The 22,964-nt window shown below is 33.7% G+C and overlaps 1 protein-coding gene across 2 annotated transcripts in view; it reads right to left on the reverse strand.

The window, feature by feature from the left end:
- The window catches only part of ZMYM2 (zinc finger MYM-type containing 2), a 125,804-nt gene that overhangs the window by 19,157 nt on the left and 83,683 nt on the right, over nucleotides 1-22,964 (reverse strand). For both annotated transcript variants that reach the window (XM_037527367.2, XM_037527366.2), the window contains 9 exons: nucleotides 18,501-18,666; nucleotides 17,597-17,631; nucleotides 10,446-10,575; nucleotides 9,644-9,759; nucleotides 8,853-9,024; nucleotides 7,336-7,461; nucleotides 6,213-6,307; nucleotides 4,710-4,878; nucleotides 4,329-4,480 (listed from right to left, as the gene is read on the reverse strand). In XM_037527367.2, the coding sequence (XP_037383264.1) occupies nucleotides 4,329-4,480; nucleotides 4,710-4,878; nucleotides 6,213-6,307; nucleotides 7,336-7,461; nucleotides 8,853-9,024; nucleotides 9,644-9,759; nucleotides 10,446-10,575; nucleotides 17,597-17,631; nucleotides 18,501-18,666 (1,161 nt within the window). The remainder of the gene's footprint in view (nucleotides 1-4,328; nucleotides 4,481-4,709; nucleotides 4,879-6,212; nucleotides 6,308-7,335; nucleotides 7,462-8,852; nucleotides 9,025-9,643; nucleotides 9,760-10,445; nucleotides 10,576-17,596; nucleotides 17,632-18,500; nucleotides 18,667-22,964) is intronic.

Consider the following 22,964-nt stretch of genomic DNA (forward strand, 5'->3'; position numbering starts at 1 on the left):
CTGATACATTCATAGGCTCCAGGAAGTAGGGGAAATCTTCAAGAACATACCTCTATCTTTGCTCCCCCACAAAAATGAGCACATTTTGAGTTGGGAATCATGAATTTTATTAAGCATACAATAGATGGGCAGTAGTTGCCCAGGTAATAAATAGCAGGACTATACTATTCAGTTTTCCTGGGACCATACATCTGAAACAGATTTTTAGCAGGGCAATTGAACTGGCTCTTCACTAACTTATAGCTCCTGTCAGAAGCAAGATATAGGCTAACAATCCCTAATTTAGAAGTAAAATTCCCAGAGACTATAAAGTTAACATTTCATGACCAGAGATCACATACAAGTTGACACTAGATAACATGAGAAAGAACCTGTTAAAATTTAAGATTAAATTCTTTAAAAATCTTTTTACCAATATACATTAAGGGTGGAACCACAAGCACATCTGAAAAAAGAACCAGATGGAATGAGAAATATTTTTTAAAGATTAAAAATAACTTTCATATATGTTGAATATTAATATTAGACTCGGCTGAACAAACAGTAAAAAACAAGAAATAAATAATCTGGAAGCTATAGCTAAAGAAATTACCCAGTGAGTAACAAAGAAAAACAAGGGGCTAGAAAATATAAATATTAAAGAGAAGGTAAGAGATATGAAGAGAAGAATTATAAAGACTAGAAGTAGTAATAAGAGGAGAGATTAGAGGAGAGGCAATATTTGAAGACATAGATAGAATTTTCCACACGTGGTGGAAAGAAATGAATACATAAATGAAGGAAGCAAATACCGCCCCCAATACATAGCCAAGTGAAATCCATGCCAAAACATGGATGCCCAAACACAATACAGTATAACTGCAGGCACCAAAACAAAATACAAAGCAATCAAAATGAGAGAAAGATCATCAATGAATGCAAGATTATCAAATAAATCAAATAGCTTCTCAGTAAGAAAAATGTACTCAAAAGCTGGTAGAATAATATCTTCAAAATTCTGAGAAAAGTCAATTATCAACTTAGAATTTGTACCATGCAAAACTGAAATAAAGCCATGTTACATGAAACACAGATTTTTGTAAAGAAAGTATTTTGTACTGAACAATAGTGAAAAAAAATTTTCCCTCCACAAAATCCCCCATGCCCATACCCCATGTGTTCCCCTACACCACCCATTCCAGCTTTGCCCCATCCCCTCTGGTAACCACCATCTTCTTTTTGCCAAGTTCAAATTTTTATTTCTTCTGTTGTTTTCATGTAATTTTTTTGAGTATTTATATTCCACAGATGAGTGATACCTGAAATTTGTCTTTCACTTTTTGAGTGATTTCACTCAACATAATCACCTCAGAGTCCATCCATTTTGTCCAAAATGCCACCATAAAACACAGATTTTATCATCGATAGACATTCAATTAAAAAAAAAAAACTGAAGGATGATCTTTAAGAAGGAAAATGATACCAAAAGTATCTGAAATGGAAGAACTATTGACCAAATAAAGTGATGAACATGTAAATCAAAAGTACTGTTTAAATGAAAAAATGAAAGTAAAATTGTTAAAATATGTAAAATTCAATAGTTTCTGTAACAAAAAAGAAATGAAAACCCTAAAGACTCCACCAAAAGACTACTAGAAACAATAAATCAGTAAGGTGTCAAACCACAAAAATCAATGTGCAAAAATCTGTTGCATTTCTAAATACAAACAACAAACAAGAAGTAAAGAACCAAGAAAACAATCTGATTACAATTTCAACAAAAAGAACTAAATACCTAGGAATAAACCTATTCAAAGTATATTAAAGACCTATACAATAAAAACTGTAAGACATTTGCTAAAAGAAATAGAATACAATTAAAATTATAAGATATTGGTTAAAAGAAACAGAAGACAAAGGAAATGGAAAGCTATTCCCTGCATATGGACTGGAAGAATCAACATTAATAAACTGCCATCTTACCCATTGCAATATACAGATTCAATGTAACCCCTATGAAAGTTTCAATAGAATTCTTCAAAGAAACAGAGCAAACAGTATTGAAATTTATGTGGAACTACACACTACAGACCCCAAATAGCCAAAGCAATCCTGACAAATAAGAATGAAATTATCCCACTGCCAAACTTCACACTATACTACAAAGTTGGGCCTCCCTGGTGGCACAGGGGTTAAAGACAATGCTATCAAGCTATTGCCAGCCACTGCAACATGAGTTCAATCCTCAGCCTGCCAGGAGCAACCCACATGGTGCAGTAGACCTCTCCTGTCTCACCCGCTGCTCCCCTCAGTGTATTTCAGTAGATCCACCTGTTCTGCTCTCCACTCTCTAGGGTGAAACCACTCACCCACACTTCTGGTCTACACCCCACTTCTTGTATGCCTAAATAAATCTTAAAAAAAAATACAATATACTACAAAGCTATAGCAATCAAAACAGTATGGTATTGATATAAAAAGACACACACTACAGAACAGAATTGAATGCCAGAAATAAACCCACTCATACATGGATAGTAATTTATGACAAAGGAGTAAAGAATTTACAATAGAAAAAAGGAGAAGTCTCCAACAAATGGTTTTAGGAAAGTGGGCAGCCACATGGAAAAGAATGAGACTTGATCATTATCTCACACCATACACTAAAATTAAAGACTTGGATATCAGACTTCAGACCATAAAATACATAGAAGAACAAAGAGGTTAAATACTCCATGACATTGACTTCACTCCAAAAGCAAGGGAAACAAAAGTAAAAATAAACAAATGGGAGTACATCAACTAAAAAGCTTCTGCACAGTGAAAGAACATATCATTGAAACAGAAAGACATCCAACCAATAGAGAAAATATTTCCCTATCATAGATCTGCCAGGGGCTATTATACAAGATCTAAAAACAGCACATACAAATCAACAAAAAGGTAGCAAATAACTCAATCAAAAACTGAGCAGAAAAGCTGAATAGACCAAAAAAAAAAAAAAAAATCTCAACCCTCCCCAACCCCCCCAAAGAACAAAATACTGCTCACCACCACAGGGAAATGCAAATCTAAACCAAAACAAGATACCACCTCACACCTGAGAGAATGACCCATATCACAAGGACCAGAAACAACAAGTATTGTTGAGGGTATGGAGAAAAAGGAATCCTTATACACTGTTGGGAATGTAGCTGGTCCAATCTCTATAGAAAACATTAGGGAAATGTCTCAGAACATTGAAAATAGAGCTACTGATGATCCAGCAACTCTGTTCCTCGGTATCTACCTGATGGATGCAAAAACATTAATTCAAATGGATACATGCTCCTGTGTTCACTGCAGCACTGTTTACAACAGCCAAGCTATGGAGACAGCAGATGAGCAGATTAAGATGTGTTATATATGTATATAAAATGGAATACTACTCAGCTATAAGATGAAATCTTGCCATTGCTGACAAAATGGATAGAATTGGAAGGGATTATGTTTAATGAAGTAAGTCAGAAGGAGAAAGAAAAACACGAGACTTCACTCATACACAGAATATAAAGAAACAAAATGACGAATCAGAAAAATCCTAAAGTAAAACATACCCTAGAAATCTAAGTGTAGAATTGAAGCTACCAAAGAAAGAAGCTGGTAGGGAATAAAGAGGGAGAGGATGCCCAGTGGACTATGGTGGAGGATTGTGGATATTTTGGTGGTGGGTATGGTGTTATAAAATACATTTGAGGAGATGTGATCCTGTATCCCTAAATGATATGCAGTGTTGTAAACCAATTATTCAAATTAAAAATAATGCAACTAAAAAAAAAAAACATTATGCAAGTTAGAAACACTACAGAAATGTATAATGAAACAGAACTACTATTTGTAGAGGGAGACATTTTTCTATTTATTGCAAATCAGCATGGATCTACATAGACATATATATATATATATATATTTATATATCCTGCCTCATGTTAATCCATTTATTTGTAACTAAAAAGGAGAGATGTCATCATGATTATCATATAAAAAAACACACATACACACTCATTGCAGTAATATACAACAACTTGTTACAAAAGATGGATAAATTGCAAGTGGCTTGTACTTAACTCTACTTTTCACATAAATTCATAAAAATTTTTAGAAACATCACATTACTGCAGAAATACCTATATGCAAAGTCAATAAAAATATTCTTTATATCTTAACTATTTTCAGGTAGATTAAATTCTTCTTTTGTCTTTTAGATAAAGCAATCCTTAGTATTCTTAAAACATACTTTTTTTCTCTCTAAGAACTATCATAGCTTTGTCTTGAACATGAAATTGAAAAGTAGTCATCAAATTACTAACCTCCTGTATTCCAAGGCAAAGATAATAAATGCTATCAGGTGCATAATTTTCTCCATTTGGCCGTCGGATCTCATTGACAAAATGAGCTAACCCATAGTTAAGTTCAGCCATGGTGTGAGAGAGTAGATCCTCTTTTAACTTTACTGATTTAGCTATAAAGAAATAAAATTTAAAAATTTAGTAGTTATTGTTTACTGTCTTACTGATTAAGAAGGTTTCTGAAATTAATCTATATAAATACTTAAAAGTAAAACAAAAGCTATATTTAAATATACTTAAAATTTTAAGGCACATTTATGTTTTTTTTTAAATTAAAGGTAGTTAATAACAAATCTTGATTCTAAATTAGATGTAGGTGGGGGAAAAAATCAGAACACTTACTAGATTTTAGCTCATCTAACACCAGAAGATCTTCATCAAGTTGCCTAGTTTTGACCCAGTGTTTCCATGCGTTTACACCATACGTATATTTAAAAGGAAAGCTGCATTCTGAATTGTCAGAACTATCATCATGAGACTGATATTCTGATACAGCTTTTCTCTTGGCTCCCTATTAATAAAACACCATAGTAAAATGTCTTATTTTAAGTATGAATTATTTCATGATTTTATAAAAGCAATTTCCTCAACAAATGCAGATATAAAGAGAAATATACTTATATGCTTAAAACGGATGGTTTTCCTGAACCTGAGAACAGTTACCTATAACATTACTTGCAATATATATACAGGAATGTCATTTCTAATAAACCATTTTGTATAGCAAAATTATAAAAAAATTCTGCTGCATCACTAATGCTGACAAAACAAATAAGACATAATTAAAACTTAATACGAAATAAAAGTATTATAAATATTAATGCAAGAAAGAAATTGAAGAGCTTTCAGTCTCCATGTTATACGAAATGACCCACTCAACTCCTTTTTACTTTCTTAATAACACTGTTTGCTGTAGAAAAGTTTTAAATATTGATGTAGTATAACCCACCAATTTTCCCCTCTTGTTTCTTGGGTTCCCCTTTCAATTTTCCCCTCTTGTTTCTTGTTCTTGGGTGCTCTTGGGTTCCTCTCTATGGACACCAAGGTCATGAAGCTTTAGACCTATGTTTTCTTCTAAGACTTTCATATTTTTAGTTCTTATATTTAAGTCTAAGACTTATTTTGAGGTAAGTTTGTATAAAGTGTCAAGTAGGACTCCAACTTCATTGTATTGCAGGTATTCCTTTTTCAATTTTCTTTTTGGGGAAATTATGAATATTGCCTTTTTTCGGGTTTCATTTATCATGTTTCATGTTGGAAATCAGAAATATAGAAAGGTATTGATAAAATATTTAAAACAACTATAACTCTTAATACATTTAGATTTGGTCTGTCTGAATGATGAAACTACTCAGTAAGTCTTCCATGTGTTGGAATGATTAAAAAGACCAGATAAAATAAACTGTGTATCTCAATCTCACTGTTAAGATTTTATTCTTATCAAAAATAATAAAAAAACAGTTCTCCAGAAAATATTCTTAATTTTTGCCAAATAACTGGCAATTTACTTTTTATAATATAGGACAACCTTCTATCTAGGTCAACCTCTTATGAAATTATAAAGAAAAACTGAATGTGCTAATATTCACTCTTCTATGAAGTAACATATCTAAGACATTTTTATTACCTAGAAATTGCCTCCTAGAGACTCTGAAGTCTAAATGCCAAAATATCTTCCCATTCTCAGGCAAACCTGAAAACCACTGTATTCTTACTCTATACCTACAGAGGTATTACTATACAGAGATACTATCTGAATACTACTAAATTTAAGAATACTACTAAATTTAAGAATATTTAATTAATTTTAATACCTAAATTTAAGAATACTACTAAATTTTATACCTTTTTTTTAGATCGAGGTTTAGGTTGTTCCTCATATTCTTCTCCAAAAACAGGGGGTAATAAAAATTCATTTTCCATATCAAGCTCCTCAGCAGCTGACAAATGAATCAGAAGAGTTTCATTTCAAAAGTAACAGTATAGGTTTATGTAACATGAACACAGTTCAACAAAGAACCACAGATTGCAAACAAGTACCCATTTACAGGAAAACCTGTACTGAGGTAGCAATACATGACTTTCTATACTTAACCGGGTCCATGAGTCTTTTTTAACTGCTCAGACTTTTAAAAAATATGTATAATGAATAGCACCATGAAATTTTCATAGAAATATATGTCATAAAAATTATTATAACCTGAAATTCAATTATAAGATCTAAATGGTCTCATTACAAATCTGTTTGTCTATTAAGTCTTTTCCAAAACAAAATGCTTCACATTCTATACAATGTGCTTATAAGACATTGAGATTGTTTTTCTAATAATGAGTAGTAGGGCACATGTCTTTTACAACAAAAGACTTAAAAGTGATTTTTCCCTATTGAAAGAAAACTTAATTTTCAAGTGTCATGAAAATACTATAAATATTTTATTTAAAGATACTTTTTTGTTCTTTTCTCTACCTTAAAATTTTTCTATAATGAATTACTTGGAGAAAATTTCTTTGTAGGGCCTCCTTGGTGGCACAGCAGGTTGAGCGCCATGCTGTGAAGCTGTCAGCAGCCTCTGTACACGGGTTAGATTCCCGGCCGGCCAGGGAGAAACCCACATGGCGAGGAGACCTCTCCTGTCTCGCCCACTGCTCCCTTCAGCAGTGTCCTTAGTCCGTCTGCCTGTTCTGCTCCCTGCTCTGTTTCTGGTGAATTCTCTTACCCTCCCACGCCTCTGACTGTACCCCAGTTCTTGTATAAATTTAAAAAAAAAAATCTTTAAAAAAAAGAAAATTTCTTTGTAAGGAAAGTCCATACAACTCAATTCTTTGTCTCATTTTAGGCATAAAGAAAAAAAAATGTAAACAGTAAGGGCAGCAATATGAAGAAATAAATGTTTGAAGATCATAACCACAATTCTGAGTCCACAATAAATTTTGTGACACTGAAAGAATAAAATAACCTTTTAAGTACCTCTGGGAAAATCTATTTCGATATCCAAATCTGGTTCATATGGTACATCAGGCATGATGGGCTGTGTCTCTAAGTCAGAACTCTTCAAGATATCTGAACCAATTATGTCTGCTTCAATAATTACACCTGTAATCAATCCATGTCATTAGAAATCAAAATAGAAAACTTAAATAGTAACTACATTTAATCTGGCAAAAGTAAGTCTTTTAATTGTAAATGCAAAACAAAAATACTTAATATGCCATCAAAAAAGGGGTATAAAGTTATTTTGAAATACAAACTACTATAAACTATGTAATTATAATTAGATAATCCTGAGTATACAATAAATCTTAATCCTATAAAGTTTTGACTGCCCCTTTTCAAAAGTTATTATGTTTTGAGAGTAAAGCAACTCTGATATGTTGAATATTTCAAAAAGTAATCTCTTGTCAAAAATAAACTAATGAGGGTGGATAACTGCAGTTTTCAACATTTTTTTTAAACTGTGAACCAAGATTTTCTACATTGTCTCAATATTTAACTTATTTACAATCACTTTGCAATGTTTTGAACAGGTGCGTCGAAATACTTTTCTATTGTAACCCACAATAAGAAATTAATTTCTTCCACTTTAGAGTGGTGGGAAACAGATAAACATAGACCATGCACACATACTAGAAGCAAAGAATGCACAAAACAACACCCCTTCTATGAGGAATTCACACTTCAATACAAAAGAATCATATCAACCCACTCACCATTTGGTAAGCACTGCCCTATCATATGGTAAGATAAGCCCTGGTTTAGATAATACAAATTATTAGTATAGTTGACCACTGAACAATATGACCTAGAACTGCTTGGTCTACTGATAAACAGATTTTCTTATAAACAGACAATGTAAACTTACAATGTTAAGAAATACAGTACAGTATTAATAATGTATTTTCTTTTCCTTATAATTTTTCTTAATAATTTTATCTTTCTTTATTGTAAGAATACAGCATATAATATATAAAACATGTATTCTGTTATTAGCAAGGCTTGTGGTCAACAGCAGATTACCAGTAGTAAACTTTTGGTGGAGTCAAAAGTTATACATATATTTTCCACTATGGGTGGGGGTGGTCAGCTCCTATAAATTCAGCATCATTCAAGGGTCAACTGTACAATCAATAAAAGAAATTCAGAGATAACTATTACAAAACAGGAGCTAAGTAGATATTGAAGCCTAGTACAAATTAATTTTGTATCTTAGTCCATTATAACAAGAATAATTTTGATGTTGATTTTACAAATGAAATCTTATTTCAATTAAAACAGGGACTATACTTGAAACTAGGGGCTTGGTATAAGTAAGTACCTAGCTAGATACTGGGTAGATCTCTTAATAGAAAATACGTTTTAGTTGCAATGCTGCTCCACTCCAATATCAAGTTGAAACATAATGATATGTCCTGAATATATGATAACAATTACATTTATTAAAAACCAACAGTACAGTTATTCACAGGGTTTAATATACTGTAGCTCACTATTAACGCTGGCAGCTTCTGTTTTCCCCTCATCTTCAGTCATCATATCTGTCATCGTAAGCATCTCTGAATCAAGAGAATCTGGAGGAACTTTGCTTTTTAGTTCCTCAACTACTGCAGGGATTTTTTCACTGCTGTCCAATGGGGCAGGCAGAAAAACAGGAACTGGCACCTAATTAACCAAAGTATTTGTTAGGTTTACTAAACATTAAAAAGTATCTTTCCACATTAAAAATTACTCTAATACAACATACACTTTATAATCCCATTTTGGATAAAAGCTTTGGAAAGACCATGTTATTAAAACTAAGACAATAAATTTATGACAAAGCAAGATCAAAATACAAGCAATCACCTTTAAAATAAAAATTAAAGAATTGTTGAGGTATTTCTATCCTGCAGGGGATTAGGCTAATCAAGCCTTAGGACATAGTATTTTAAGTATTGCAATTGATGTAGGATTAAATAAAATGTTATTTTATATAAAACTCTGTATGTTTCAGTCTAAACCTTATGACTTCACAAATTTTTCTAAAATGAACTCGAATATAACACACAATATGTGTAAAGCAGACACAGACATCTGCTAAATTCACTCTCAAGATAACTATTTACCTGACTAAACACAATTCTATCAGAGATTCAACCATAAGTTAACTTGAAAAAGGGCAAATACTCAACCTCTCTTTTACTAGCTTCGTTAAGGTAGTAATTTAACACCTACACCTGAAAAATCTCGATGAAAAAGAAGTTAAAAAAAAAAAAAAAAAAGAAGTTAAAATCTGACTTACAGGAACAGGAACTGTAGTAGGAACAGGAATATTCTGACTGTACATGTGCATAGGGACTGGGATATACACAGGCACGGGGATAGGCACTGGGACATACTCTGTCTTCCAAGTATCATCTAAAAACACAAAACGTGTTAAAGGAGCAATGATAACTAACATATAGATGCTCAGTGTTAAAATTATTTGGTAACAAAGAAAATTTAAAAGCTTAGGTACTGATTTAAAAAAAATTCTTAGTTTTTACAGGATTGGGTAACTTAAAAACAATACAAACCATAAAACTGAATGCAGTAGCTATTATAGAAAGTACATAGGTTTTAACAGAAAGAAAATATCCTTTAAAGACATAAATACGGCTCCAGATACCCAGATTCTCCTCATAATCCACCCTGTTTAATTTAATAAAATAATCACAATAGAACTAAGTTTTAAACTTGAATAAAACACATATTGGAATTACTTTAGCTCATTCCCACAGGACACAAAATCGTTACAATTACAGACCACACTTAAAGAGATTATCTCAGAGGAAACACTTTAAATTTAGTGGATCAGCCCCAAGGAAATTTTTGATATAGCATTTTTCACTTATCTCATATTTGAGACCTTTATCAGATACTGATTTTCACTAATGATTTTAAATATGCTATAACCTCAATTTTTAAAATTGGATAAGCAAAATCAACAGAAATGACAGTGACTAAACAAATCTATTCTGTAGCCTATTGTTTCAGAAAGGCACAAATTTTATTAAATAAGGTACAAGTATGGGGATGTACATATGTCAAACTTTCTAAGTTACCTGTCTGACAAGATTTGGTCTGCATGTGAGGTTTACAATAAGTAGCTTTTGTCATTGTTAAAGGTTTGCAAAGAACTGCTTTGTTCTTCATCTCTTTGTTAGGTGTTGGAGAGGGGGGTGGTGCTGAACCCTATAAAGAAGCAAAGAAAACCATTTTATTTTTGCCTCCACTCTTTTTTACTTCCTGGTGTTGATTAATATTGATTTCTAAATCCTGCAGAGGAAATATAAAAACAGAAGAATATAACCAAATTATGCTATTATTACTATCTATCAGAATCATAAACTGGAAGGATCAGTATGACTATCATGACTGGCAAAGCAGAAGTACAAATTTTTCATTCATTCTACAAATTTTTCTCATCTTCAAATCATTTTTTTAAACATGAAAAGATTGTTCTCACTTTTATGTACAAAAGCAAGGTTGTTAACCTGAATTTTCAAGATAACCTCTCTTAAATTTATTTGCAAAGGAAAAATTATGGCTAGCTGATACCGATACTCTAGCACCCTCTATTGGATAAACAACTTGTACATTTGAAAAGAAAAGTGAAAAGAAATACCAAAATAGTATCCAGCTGTATATTTCCTGTTTCCTACCAATTGCAATTTTTAAAAATGTATCCTATAGACAGTCTGTCTAGATGTTTCACCATGTTCACTGCAACAATATTTGAAATGGAACACAAACATCCCCCTACACACCCACACACACACACACACACACACACACAATCTATAATAAGCTGTAGATCTGTCCATAAGGGACTAAAGCTAAGATGCTCCCATAGCACCTATTAATATGGGTGTGGGAAGAAGGAAAGTACTGAGTACTAATATAGTCAATTCTCATTATCTGGGATAGTTAAGTTCTGTTCTAATGCCATTAACATTGATGTAGTGAATACTGAACCACTGTTCTAAAAGGAAATACAGAGCTACCAGGATAAGGTTCCTCCTAGCTCTGGATTACAACATTTTCATCAATTTATCAATACCTTGTTTCTTTTTAAAATCATTTTATGTATATTTCTTACAGTATTTCTTTATAATCAAATGCAGTATTTCTTTATAATGCAATCACAACATTTTTGTGTATAACACTACTATACCGTGAATATCAACTTTCACTGTGTCTTGTTCACACATACACAGTACACAAATATAATACACTGTAGACACACTAGTCAGTACTCATACTCCATATTGTGAACATATACTGTACATTGCAAATAAATTCCTGAGGGAGGGAGCGTTAAGAACTTAAAGTCTTAACAAAAATATTAACTAACTTCTTACTGTGTAATGGGGCAGTGTACTGTGTGGTTAAACCTTTCAACTTTGAGGTACCCCATGAAAATCAAGGCAGAAGTTGAAGAAATTTATTCTGCAGAAAAGGAAGACGCCAATAAGGAAGGCATGTTGACATCTGCAGTTCTACCTCAGAAGTTTGGTCCTTGTAAGTTGTTGACGATGTCAGAGATTTTCCCATCCAAACTGGCTTCAAATATTCTATCAGCTTTGTCTGGCTTGCCTTTTCACCTCAAATCTTTTCAGCATCTTGATATAAGATGTAAAAACAGTGGTGTTTAAATTTGAGGCTTTGCTTATACATAGGGTCAAATTCTTCCATGTCACTGACAATTTTTCCCAAGACAGAATTCATTCCATTCCAATATTTTAACCATTGTCAGAGGAATAATTCCTGGAGTCTATGGCTGACATTCATCACTAACTCTGATGCCATGTTCTGCCATCTTGTTCAGATCTTCATAAATGAGTTCCACTGCCTTCTCTGCTAAAACTTCCTCCATATCTTCTTCCTTCATGACCCCAAAGCCTTCTCCATTTATTTGTAATATAGTGTGTTTTTAACACTTGATTTTCTGTAACACCTTTAAAAATTTGTAATTTTTCACACAGTATGGTCAAACATTTTCCCAACAATTATCACAGTAGACCACTTAATGCTGTCCCAGGCTGTGCCAACATAACCAATAATGTTGCAGATAGTAAGTGAATTCCGGTGGTCTCTCATGCTGGTTTCCTTTGACGGCATCATGAGCTCTCTCATGAAGTGGGTTTTGAAAGCTTTTATCACGCTCACCCAAGAGACTGGATGAGATACATAATATTTTTGGTCATAAATAAAAAGAACAATATTGAGATGGGCATTCTTTTGAGCTCTTCGCAGCAATGGATATTTTTCAAAAATAAAACCTTGAAAGCAAGGTTTTTGTTCTGGAGATAGTGTTCAAATTCTGTGGCGAGGCAGTGTGGAACCGATTCCAAAATATTTTAGATACCATTCATACTTTTGTGTCCTATCTTAAATGAACTGGCATTTAGTTGAATTTTTTCCCATTAACTGTTTATGGATTTAAGGTTCTGTACACCAGGAGGGATTTGCACCTAAAGTTACCTTTGGCATTGGCACACAATGGCAAGGTTGCAAGGTCTCTTTAAAGTCAGGAACTTTGGTGATCTCTTGTATCATATAGATTCATTTATCAACAATTTGTAAAAACACACCAGCCACATCAGCACTGAATATTTGATTGTCCATGAACCCCTTTCCTGCATAACACTTAGCAGGTATTCTTACACAGCTTCCTGATCTGCAAGGTCTGTATTTTTTTTCTTTTTTTAAAAATTTATTTATTTATATTTTACATCATTGTTCATTTTTGTAAAAGTCTGCATTTTTATTCATATCGCCCTAAAATGTGTAAGCCAGTCAGCACTTAGAAAAAAAGGGGTTTAGGAACTTCCTGGTAGCGCAAGGGGTTAGATACCACATTATGAAGCAATCCACAGCCTCTGCAGCATGAGTTCGATCCCCGGCCAGCCACGGAGAAACCCACATGGTGCAGCAGACCTCTCCTGTCTCGTCCGCTGCGCCCCTCAGCAGTGTATTTCAGTCAGTCTGCCTGTTCTGTTCCCCGCTCTGTCTCTGGTGAATGCCCTCACCACCCCCCACCCCCTGCTTCTCTGGCCTACACCCCAGCTCTTGTATGCATAAATAAATGAGAAGAGAGAGAAGGAAGAGAGGAGGAACAGAGGAGGAAAAGAGGAGGGGAGGAGGAGGAGAGGAGGAGAGGAGGAGAGGAGGAGAGGAGGAGAGGAGGAGGAGAGGAGGAGGAGGAGAGGGGAGGAGAGGAGAGGGGTTTAACATTTACCTGGTCCTGAGTAACATGCTGGGAACTCAAAGACTCACAACAATATCCTTCACTGTGCTTTTTTAAAAAATCAGTTGCTAAGCTCATGAATCCACAATTTAAGTCACTAATCTATATTTTCCATAGCTTCACCATACACTATAGATTTTCTTTCACCATTTGAATTGCCTCATGTACAGGTGAATTTCTTACTCCGTTTTCTGGATGCACCATGTTGTTGATTCACGAATACTGAACTTAAAGTCAGATAACAAATTTCATCTCACAAACTATATTTCTTCTGTTAGACACACAGCAGCCTTCCTGTGCTGAAGAACACGAGACAGCACACTAGCAATACACTTGGAGGACTTTTTAAATTGCAACATCACCAAAAGAAGCACAAACATACAAAAAAATCACAGCACTAATTGGACTGGGGAAAGAATACTTGTTTGCAGTATGAGATGAGACAAGAAGGCAAAAGCTCAGGTTGTTCAACCTCAGTGGGAAGCCTCATATGAGTCATTTTTCACCATTCTGCAAGTCTGCAAATATCCTCTAAAATGCCATAAATTTAGGTGTTACAAATATTTTTTAAACAGCAGCAAATTCACAAATGAGGATCAACCATACATAAAGCATTTTCCATTTTTAAAATGTATATACTTAAAGGTGTGGAAGGGTATAAAAAATGTTTGATAGATTAATTTATGAGTTACAAATTACATATATATATATAAACCAAGAGGGCTGGTACTAGTATGAGTATTATATTTATTGGGATTCAAACCACATAATTAATCAGGCATAAGAAATATTGTCATGGGGCCTCCCCGGTGGCGCAGGGGGTTAAGATGCAACCTATGAAGCTATCCGCAGCCACTGTGGCACAAGTTCAATCCCCAGCTGGGGATCTACCCACATGGCACAGCAGACCTCTTTTGGCTCGCCTGCTGCTCCCCTCAGCAGTGTATTTCTGTCACTCTTCCTGTTCCCCGCTGTCTCTGGTGAATCCTCTTGCCCTCCCCGCCATACCTCTGGCCTATACCCCAGTTCTGGTATGCATAAATAAATAAATCTTTAAAAAAATATATTGTCATGAACAAGGAGCTAGAGAACTTGGCTCTAATATTACTGCTTTGTAATGTCAGGCAAATTGTAAAATGGGAAGACAAATTTACCAAACAGCTATTGAGTACCTTCTACATACCAAGCACTCACTAACTCTGGTACAAACTAAAAAATAATCTAGAATCCCCACATAAGAACAAGGGGTTCAAAATCATATCCTAGGATTACTCAATGTTTTATCTCCTCTCATTCTGCAAATATTGTGTCATGTCAATAAACTATATCACTATGAAAACCTATCCTTGACAACTGCTTCACAACTTTCCACTAGTTATTAGGTAGCATCTTTAGCTATTTATAATAAATACTACAGAATGAAAAATAATAAAAATTATAGTTACAAGAGTCCTCATTTGTTGATGAATTGTCACATGCAGGGAAAGTGCTGAACACAATGCCTGCATTCTTCCAAAATTCCCTAAACCACAATGTGGTATTTAATGGTAGGGCCTTTAAGAGGTGATTAGGTCATAAAAGCAGAGCTCTAAACAGGAATAATGCCCATGTAAAAGAGCACCCCCCCCCAAGAGAGCTTTCTACCATGTGAGGAGACAGAAAGAAGGTCATCTATGAATTAGGAAGCATGACCTTGATTTTGGAATTCCCCATCTCCAGAATTACAAGAATAATTTCTATTGTTTGTAAGGCATTCAAACACACTAAGATACTACATAAAGCACCAAAGTTATATAATTTATGAAATGTGTATTTAATCCTCATAACACCCTAGTGGTAGATCTTTCTATCGCTCCCATTTCACAAATGAGGAAACAGAAGCTCAGAAGTTATACAATCTCGTAAAGATGACAGCTAAAATTCTAAAGTCAGGATTCAAGTAGATTCCTCTGATGTCAAAGCCTATGTTCTTAACTACTATACCTATCTACTAATTATATGAGTTATGGTACATAACAGCCTCCAACTGTTTAGCAGTTACTATGTGATGACTCTGAGGTAGGTACTATATTTATCACCATTTTATAAAAAAGGAAATTCAGACTAACAACAGTGAAGTAACTTGCCCAAAATTATATAGCTAAGGGCTCATCCTTTGAAATTTATGGGTAGAGAATTAAAAGGTACCAAAAGCTTACAAAGAAAAAATGAGTGGGCCTCCCTGGTGGCACAAGGGGTTAAGATGCAACCTATGAAGCTATCTGCAGCCACTGCAGCATGAGTTTGATCCCCAGCCAGGGAGCTACCCACATGGTGCAGCAAACCTCTCCTGACTCGCCCACTGCTCCCCTCAGTAGTGTATTTCACAATCTGCCTGTTCTGTTCCCCACTCTGTCTCTGGTGAATCCTCTCACCCCACCCCTCCAAGTGCCCTAGTTCTGGCCTGTGCCCTAGTTCTTGTATGCATAAATAAATAAACCTTTTTTTAAAAAAAGAAAAGATGAGAGAGGATTTTTATAAGACTAAAGGCAATTGCTGCAATGGCATACTGACTTTTCTTTCCCCAATAATAACACTCCTTCCATCCTTTTATTGTCATAAAATATCTTTCAAGTGCTGTGAAAGAGGTATCTAGTATTGTGGTAGAAAGGGCTTCTGAAAGCCTTTTCAAAAGCTTACATCTTTGAAATAAGGTTAAGGAACTGCCTTATGTTCACAAGATAACAAGACAGGAAGTGATTATCTTTACATCTTTGTCATGGATACAAAGCACCTGGTATTAAAATAGGATTGTTCTACTGAATAATGTTATGTACTTCTGAATTATAAAATTTAAAAATACATTTCCACAAGGAGGGAACAGATAGGAGAGGAAAGCAAAAGAAAAACATACTTTTCTCAGATTATCTGGTTATTGACATCAAAAACAAAAACACCAATCTTGCATCTATATCAGAGATTCTAAACTATGATTACACATTAAAATCAACCAGAAGAACTGCTCAAACATACAGAGTTTCTGCGTTGGGGCCTAGGCAATGGGAGGTTTTGAAAACTGAACAGGTGATTCTAATGTATAGCCAGAGATTAGAACCATTGATTAATGGTTAATCATTAATTATTAATTAACTAGAGCTGAGGCTTATTGTGATGCCAATAAGTGGCTCCTTGAAAAGAACTTCCCTTGGATAAGGGTGTATAAATACCAGTATTCTAACACTGGTGATTACTGTTAGACTCAGCATACACAGGGCAGGGTCACTGCTCTTCACAATGAGGCAAAGCATTGCTTCTTCTGTTTAGTAGTCATTACATACAATGAATTTCAACCACTTAAAACCTACAAAAATTTTAGAATGTTAACATTTCAGCAGAATTTGATGTATTATACCAAAAGAAAGTAATCCCCAGACACAATATGAACACATCAAATTTAGAAATTCAGAAGTTGTAGCCCCAAACTTACATCTAAGTTTGAAGAGTAATTTGAAAAGTGAATGGACAAAGCCATTAATAATCTAGCCTTTCACCTTCATTTCCCACAACTCCATTATAGATCCCCTTTAAGGTTGGCCCTAATGAGTAGTTTTGTCAAATAACATGCACTTTGAATTATTCCTTCTTTTCACGCGCATCCTCCCCTCCCCACCACCAACCTGGCAACCTTCTATTCTACTCAAGTGTTTTTAAGCTTTTTCACAGTTGCCAGGAAAAGACAGTCAATCATTTAAGATATACTATTGGTAATGTCTTGCAAATATATCTATTGTAGGCCTCCAAGACAAATACCACTTAAACCTCCCCCAATTGGATACAAGTCAGAATTAATTCACCTTAATATTCCTTAGCATGTATGTATGAAAGTACCTGTTATAATATCAAGTAATTCAGCTGAATATTTAAACTATTTCAACAGAAGACACTAAAATGAATAGTTTAGCACCTTACTTAAGCAATACTTACTGTTATTTTGGTTCGGGATGTCTGACAACCTTGATCTGAAAATATAAATAAATTTAAAATTAGTTATATTTCTTTCAGAATTTTCTAAATCCACATGCCTCATTAAATTTTATTGATTTTTAAAAGTTACTGAAGAAAATATTTAAGTTATTTTAAGAATAAAAAATTTGAATACTAAAAGTGCTAAAAAGTGTGGTTAACTCATTTCCCTTGGCTGCCTCAAATTATACATTGCTTCTAAATTTTAAATAAGTCACATCTCCTAATGCTTTTTGTTTTTCCTCCCAAACTAACCTAGCAGATACAATTTGTTAAAATTGATTTTCACTTAAATTGCAGATAACACATAGTACGCAAAAGAATTTATTAGAATTTTTGTTTTAAATTTCTTTAGTTTCTTTCCACTCCAACAAGTCTCTCTTCAACTAGCATTACATTTTAAAAAGGGGGGAATATGAAATGCAACACATCTTCAAGATACCATACAGGGCCTCCCTGGTGGCGCAAGGGGTTAAGATGCAGCCTGTGGAGCTGTCCTCAGCAATGGCAGCACCAGTTTGATCACCATCCAAGGAGCTACCCACATGGTGCGGCAGACTTCTCCTGACTTGCCCGCTGCTCCCCTCAGCAGCGCATTTCAGTCAGCCTGTTATGTTCCCCACTCTTTCTCTGTTGAATCCTCTCATCCCCTACACCTCTGGCCTGTACCCCAGTTCTTATATGCATAAATAAATAAATCTTTAAAAAAAATCATACAGGGTATTTCTATCCACAGAAACTTAGAATTTAAAGTTGCTACCAAACTATCTCCAAAATCAATTATTCATTATTTCTATGACTTCAGAACTAAGAAACTAAAGATTGCTATATAGGTTTTTAAGTTATTTCCTAGATTATTACATACCATAATGTAAGTTTTCAGGTCCCTTCTGAGTTGTCATATTGGGCTCATTTTGTTGACAGTAGAAACGTAATAAGCAATGTTGATCACAGAAATGCTTCATTTCCCCACGCCACTGCACTCTCTCTTTAAGAGTTCCTTGAGATTTACAACAGTCACACCTTGCAGCCTTAATAAAAGTATCAGACATTTTGAATTAGAGGATTTTAAAAGTCAGATATGTATTTTAAAATGTTTCTAAAAGTCTATCAGTGATAATTACAGAAAATGATAAAATATCTAATAAAGACAAATAAAATTATAATATAAATCATAAACATAGAGTAAAAGCACAATAAATAGAAGTGGGAAAATGTTAACAATTTATCTAGTTGTCAAAATCTTTCTATACTCACCAGAAATCTAAGAAGAGCAACACAAAGATAGGGTAACCAACAATGAACATTGGTAAATTAAATTGATAGAATATATTTTTAAATCTTAGAATAATTTTGAGGGCTACAACGATATATTGGTAGAGGTCGCCTATAATCATATTACATTGAAAATTTCTCTGACTAACGATCAGATTTTCCAGGTTCAAGTGAAAGCTTATAATAAGTCGAATTGAAGATGTGCATAAGACCAGAAAAATTCTGATGCAAGCTCTTATAATGGGAAATTTATGAATGTTAATTTGAAATATTTTTGTTTCACAACAAATATACTGATTCTCAGTATACTCATTTAATTTTACTAACAAGAACTTCAAGCTCATGTTTTAAAACTCAATGTTTAGTTAATTAGAACCAATCATATTTTAAGGCAAATATGACCTATAGCCAGGAAAACAATCAGCACTGGAACTAAACTATACCTTCCTCTGCAAAATAAAATCTACAAAAGTCATATATACAAAGTCGTATTTTATGAAGGTGAATGAACAATCTAGGGACAGAGTTTCACTTCACAGAGATCCCATTTTGCCCTGCATTTTCCCATTTTCACTATTTAACACCTTAGTCAATGAGTGAACCAAAAGAAATAATTAATTTCAAATATAGTTGTTTCTTAATTAATTTCTGACCTAGTTAGAGTGAAAATTCCTATAATTTTTTAAATTACCTTTTGGCTTAACAAACTACTTATGTGTTTTGGTAAAGCAATAAGTAATTTGTACTTCACAATCATAGCTGTGATTTTCCTATTACTCTAGAACTTTATACTGTGTTTTGGAATCTCTCAATTTGTGCCTCAACAGGGGTTCTATGAATAAGTAGTATGTCAAAATTCCTAGTCAGGAATATTAACATATGATTGTGTTGCAAACAGGTCTTACAGCAAACATACCCCAATGTTAAAACACAGACTCTTTTTTCCTACAGGTAACTTCTCCCGCTGAATAAATGTTAAATAAATGAATATTTACTAATCTACTGTAAATCTTCTGAATAATGTCAATATCATATCTCTTGTCCAAAATTTGTGAGCTGAAATTATATATTGCTGGTAATCTTAGTAACATTAGCAGTTAATACCAACCAGGTTATATTATACCCAGCAATGAAAAGGTTCCTATATAAAATTTTCACCAGCCAATGACTATTCTTAAAAATAACCAATGAATTGCTTCAGGTTTCAATTTTTTCCCTTTTTAAAATTAATATTCAAAGAAAAAAAACACAAAAATTGGAAGTTTAGCTTTCTATTCATTGAATCTAAATTGCACAAGAATATAGCAATAAGAATATAGCAATATAGCAATTCTTCTATAATAAGAATATAGAATATAGCAATAAGAATATAGCCTCCCAGGTGGCACAACGGTTTAAGACGTAACCTATGGAGCTGTTCCAAGCCACTGCAGCATGAGTTCGATCCCCGGCCAGCCAGGGAGCAACCCACATTGCGCAGCAGACCTCTCCTGCTTTGCCTGCTGCTCCCCTCAGCAGAGTTCTTTGGTTGATCTGCCTGTTCTGTTCCCCACTCTGTCTCTGGAGAGTCTTCTCACCTCCCACACCTCTGGCTTGTGTCCCAGCTCTTGTGTGCATAAATAAATAAATCTTTTAAAAAAAGAAAAAAAAATTTAATTTTTAAAAAAAATTAAAAAGTTGTAGTTAAACTAACTTATTCATAAAGAACCTGAAAAATAAAGTCCCTGCATTCTAAATCTACTTGTTATAATCTTCCTAACAGTATATTAGAAACTGAGATTCAAATAGGCTAAGTGACTTGTCTAAAGCCACATATTAAAATTGCAGTCACCAGACAATTGAAGTCAAAACCTGGGCTTACTTTTGTAAACTAAACTTAAATTCAGTGGAAAGACAAAATGAGTTAATAGGAATAACTAGAGAATAAATATCCTAATAGAAGGAAAATCTGCAAGAAGCTACTAAATATAACATCTAAAATCCAAATCAATACATGCAGAATTTATTCAAATAACTACATACACTACATTCATTCTAAATATATGATATTTAGAATATTTTAAGTCAAGATCATAAAACCAAGCACATTCCAGGCAACAAATCAGAACAATGAAATCACTTCAGTATTTTGTAATTATATTTTAATTTTTATAGTAATATATGAAGCTCCCTTCTTCCAGAAGGTTCAAACAAACTTAGATGATTTCTCTCTATCTGAAGAAAAGAGGCACAAAATACCCATTTGTAAATGGAAACAAAATATGTGTGTGTGTGTGTGTGTGTGTATACATATTCCCGCCCCCCAAGATGAAAGTATAACAAAACTCAATAATAATTCCAAATGTAATGCCATAATCAAAGTTTGAAGCTTATGAACCTCTTTTTCTTTGTCTTTGTGTATATATGTGTGTGTGTGTGTTTTCTCCTATAACTACTATGCAAACTCCTGATAAACTGGAACAGACTTATCAGATAGTGGCTAACACCTTTAATGATCACTATTCTTTAATAGCATTAATACCACTTCCTCCAAATCACAAGAGAGAACTCTTAAGAAAGCTTAACATTCCCACAGCCTAAGAACTGAATGTGATTTATGTCTCTTGGTTAAAAAAGTACACCATTATATACTTCATGGTTTTCCTGTTGCTGAAAATCAGGGATTTTATGTTATTTAAAGAAAAAATGTCACTGATTCAAAAAAAATCTAAATAATAGGCAGGTACTACCCTCTTAATTCAAAAACCCTAATCCAAACTTCTCAGCTATTACAGCAACTGTTTCTTCAATAGTTGACCAAAAATAGTAATAATAATAATAATAATAATAATAATAATAATAACAATAATAATCATTCAGCCTATACTGATGCAGTACCTTGAATTTATTGGTTAGTTTCTATTTCTCAATTTTTGTCGCTTATGCATCCTTGTAACTTTCCCAACCAACTTGTTCCCCCCTTTCACCAATCAAACCTAATTTTGCCAGCGGGTGTAGGAGGAACCATGATTATGTATAAGTAGGATTTTATAGTCATTTTGAAAAAGAATTCTTTATGACTCCACAGGAGGTTTTTCTGAGTACAACTGAATAATTCATTTTAAAAAAAGATAATTTTTTTTAAAAGCATAGCAATAAAAGAGTATAAGCTTAAGTACTATTCAGACCACTAAAGGGAAAGCAATTCTTCAGTTATCTAAAAGAACATTTAAAGCTAGAATATTAGATATTCCCTATAAAATTAATTTTAAAAAGTTTAAATCAATTATTTCTAGTAGTTTAAAGATAAAAGGGAAAACTATAAAACCCAAGAATACTTTTAATTCAGTTATCCTTTTATAACAAAGATTTGCTAGAACATTAAGTATTAAATGATTAAAGCTCATAAGTCATACTGTTAAAGACTATTACAGGACATTTATATTAAAAAGTCTAATATTGCCACTCCTGGCTAATAAAACAAATCAAAACATATGTTTAAAAAACTGCAACTATAAGGGCCTCCCTGGTGGTACAAGGGGTTAAGATGCTACCTACGAAGCTGTCCACAGACACTGCAGCACGAGTTTGATCCCCTGCCAGGGAGCTACCCACACAGCATAGCAGACCTCTCCTGACTCGCCTGCTGCTCCCCTCAGCAGTGTATTTCAGTAGATCTGCCTATTCTGTTCCCCACTCTGTGGCGAATCTTCTCACCCCCCACACCTCTGGCCTGTACCCCAGTTCTTGTATCCATAAATAAATAAATCTTAAAAAAAAAAAAACTTTAAGTTAATAAAACTTAAGAAAAGCTTATCGGCGCTATTAAGAAGTACTGTGAAGTATTCCTAAGAAACACTGAGGCCATTTGAATTATCTACAATATATATCAAATACCTACCTATTATTCCATTACAATACTAGCTCCTTTTTCCCAAAAAAACTTTAAATTTACAGAGTTCAAAAGAACTATCCTCCCACCTGGTTTTACATTGTGCCTGGAAATATTTTCATTGAGAAAAAGTAATATCTACTTCCTTTACAAAGTTTTCTTCTGGGAGAAGAAAAAACAATT

Source organism: Talpa occidentalis, unplaced genomic scaffold (assembly GCF_014898055.3).
Source record: "Talpa occidentalis isolate TD23 unplaced genomic scaffold, MPIMG_talOcc4v2.1 talOcc4.5, whole genome shotgun sequence".
NCBI lineage: Eukaryota > Metazoa > Chordata > Mammalia > Eulipotyphla > Talpidae > Talpa > Talpa occidentalis.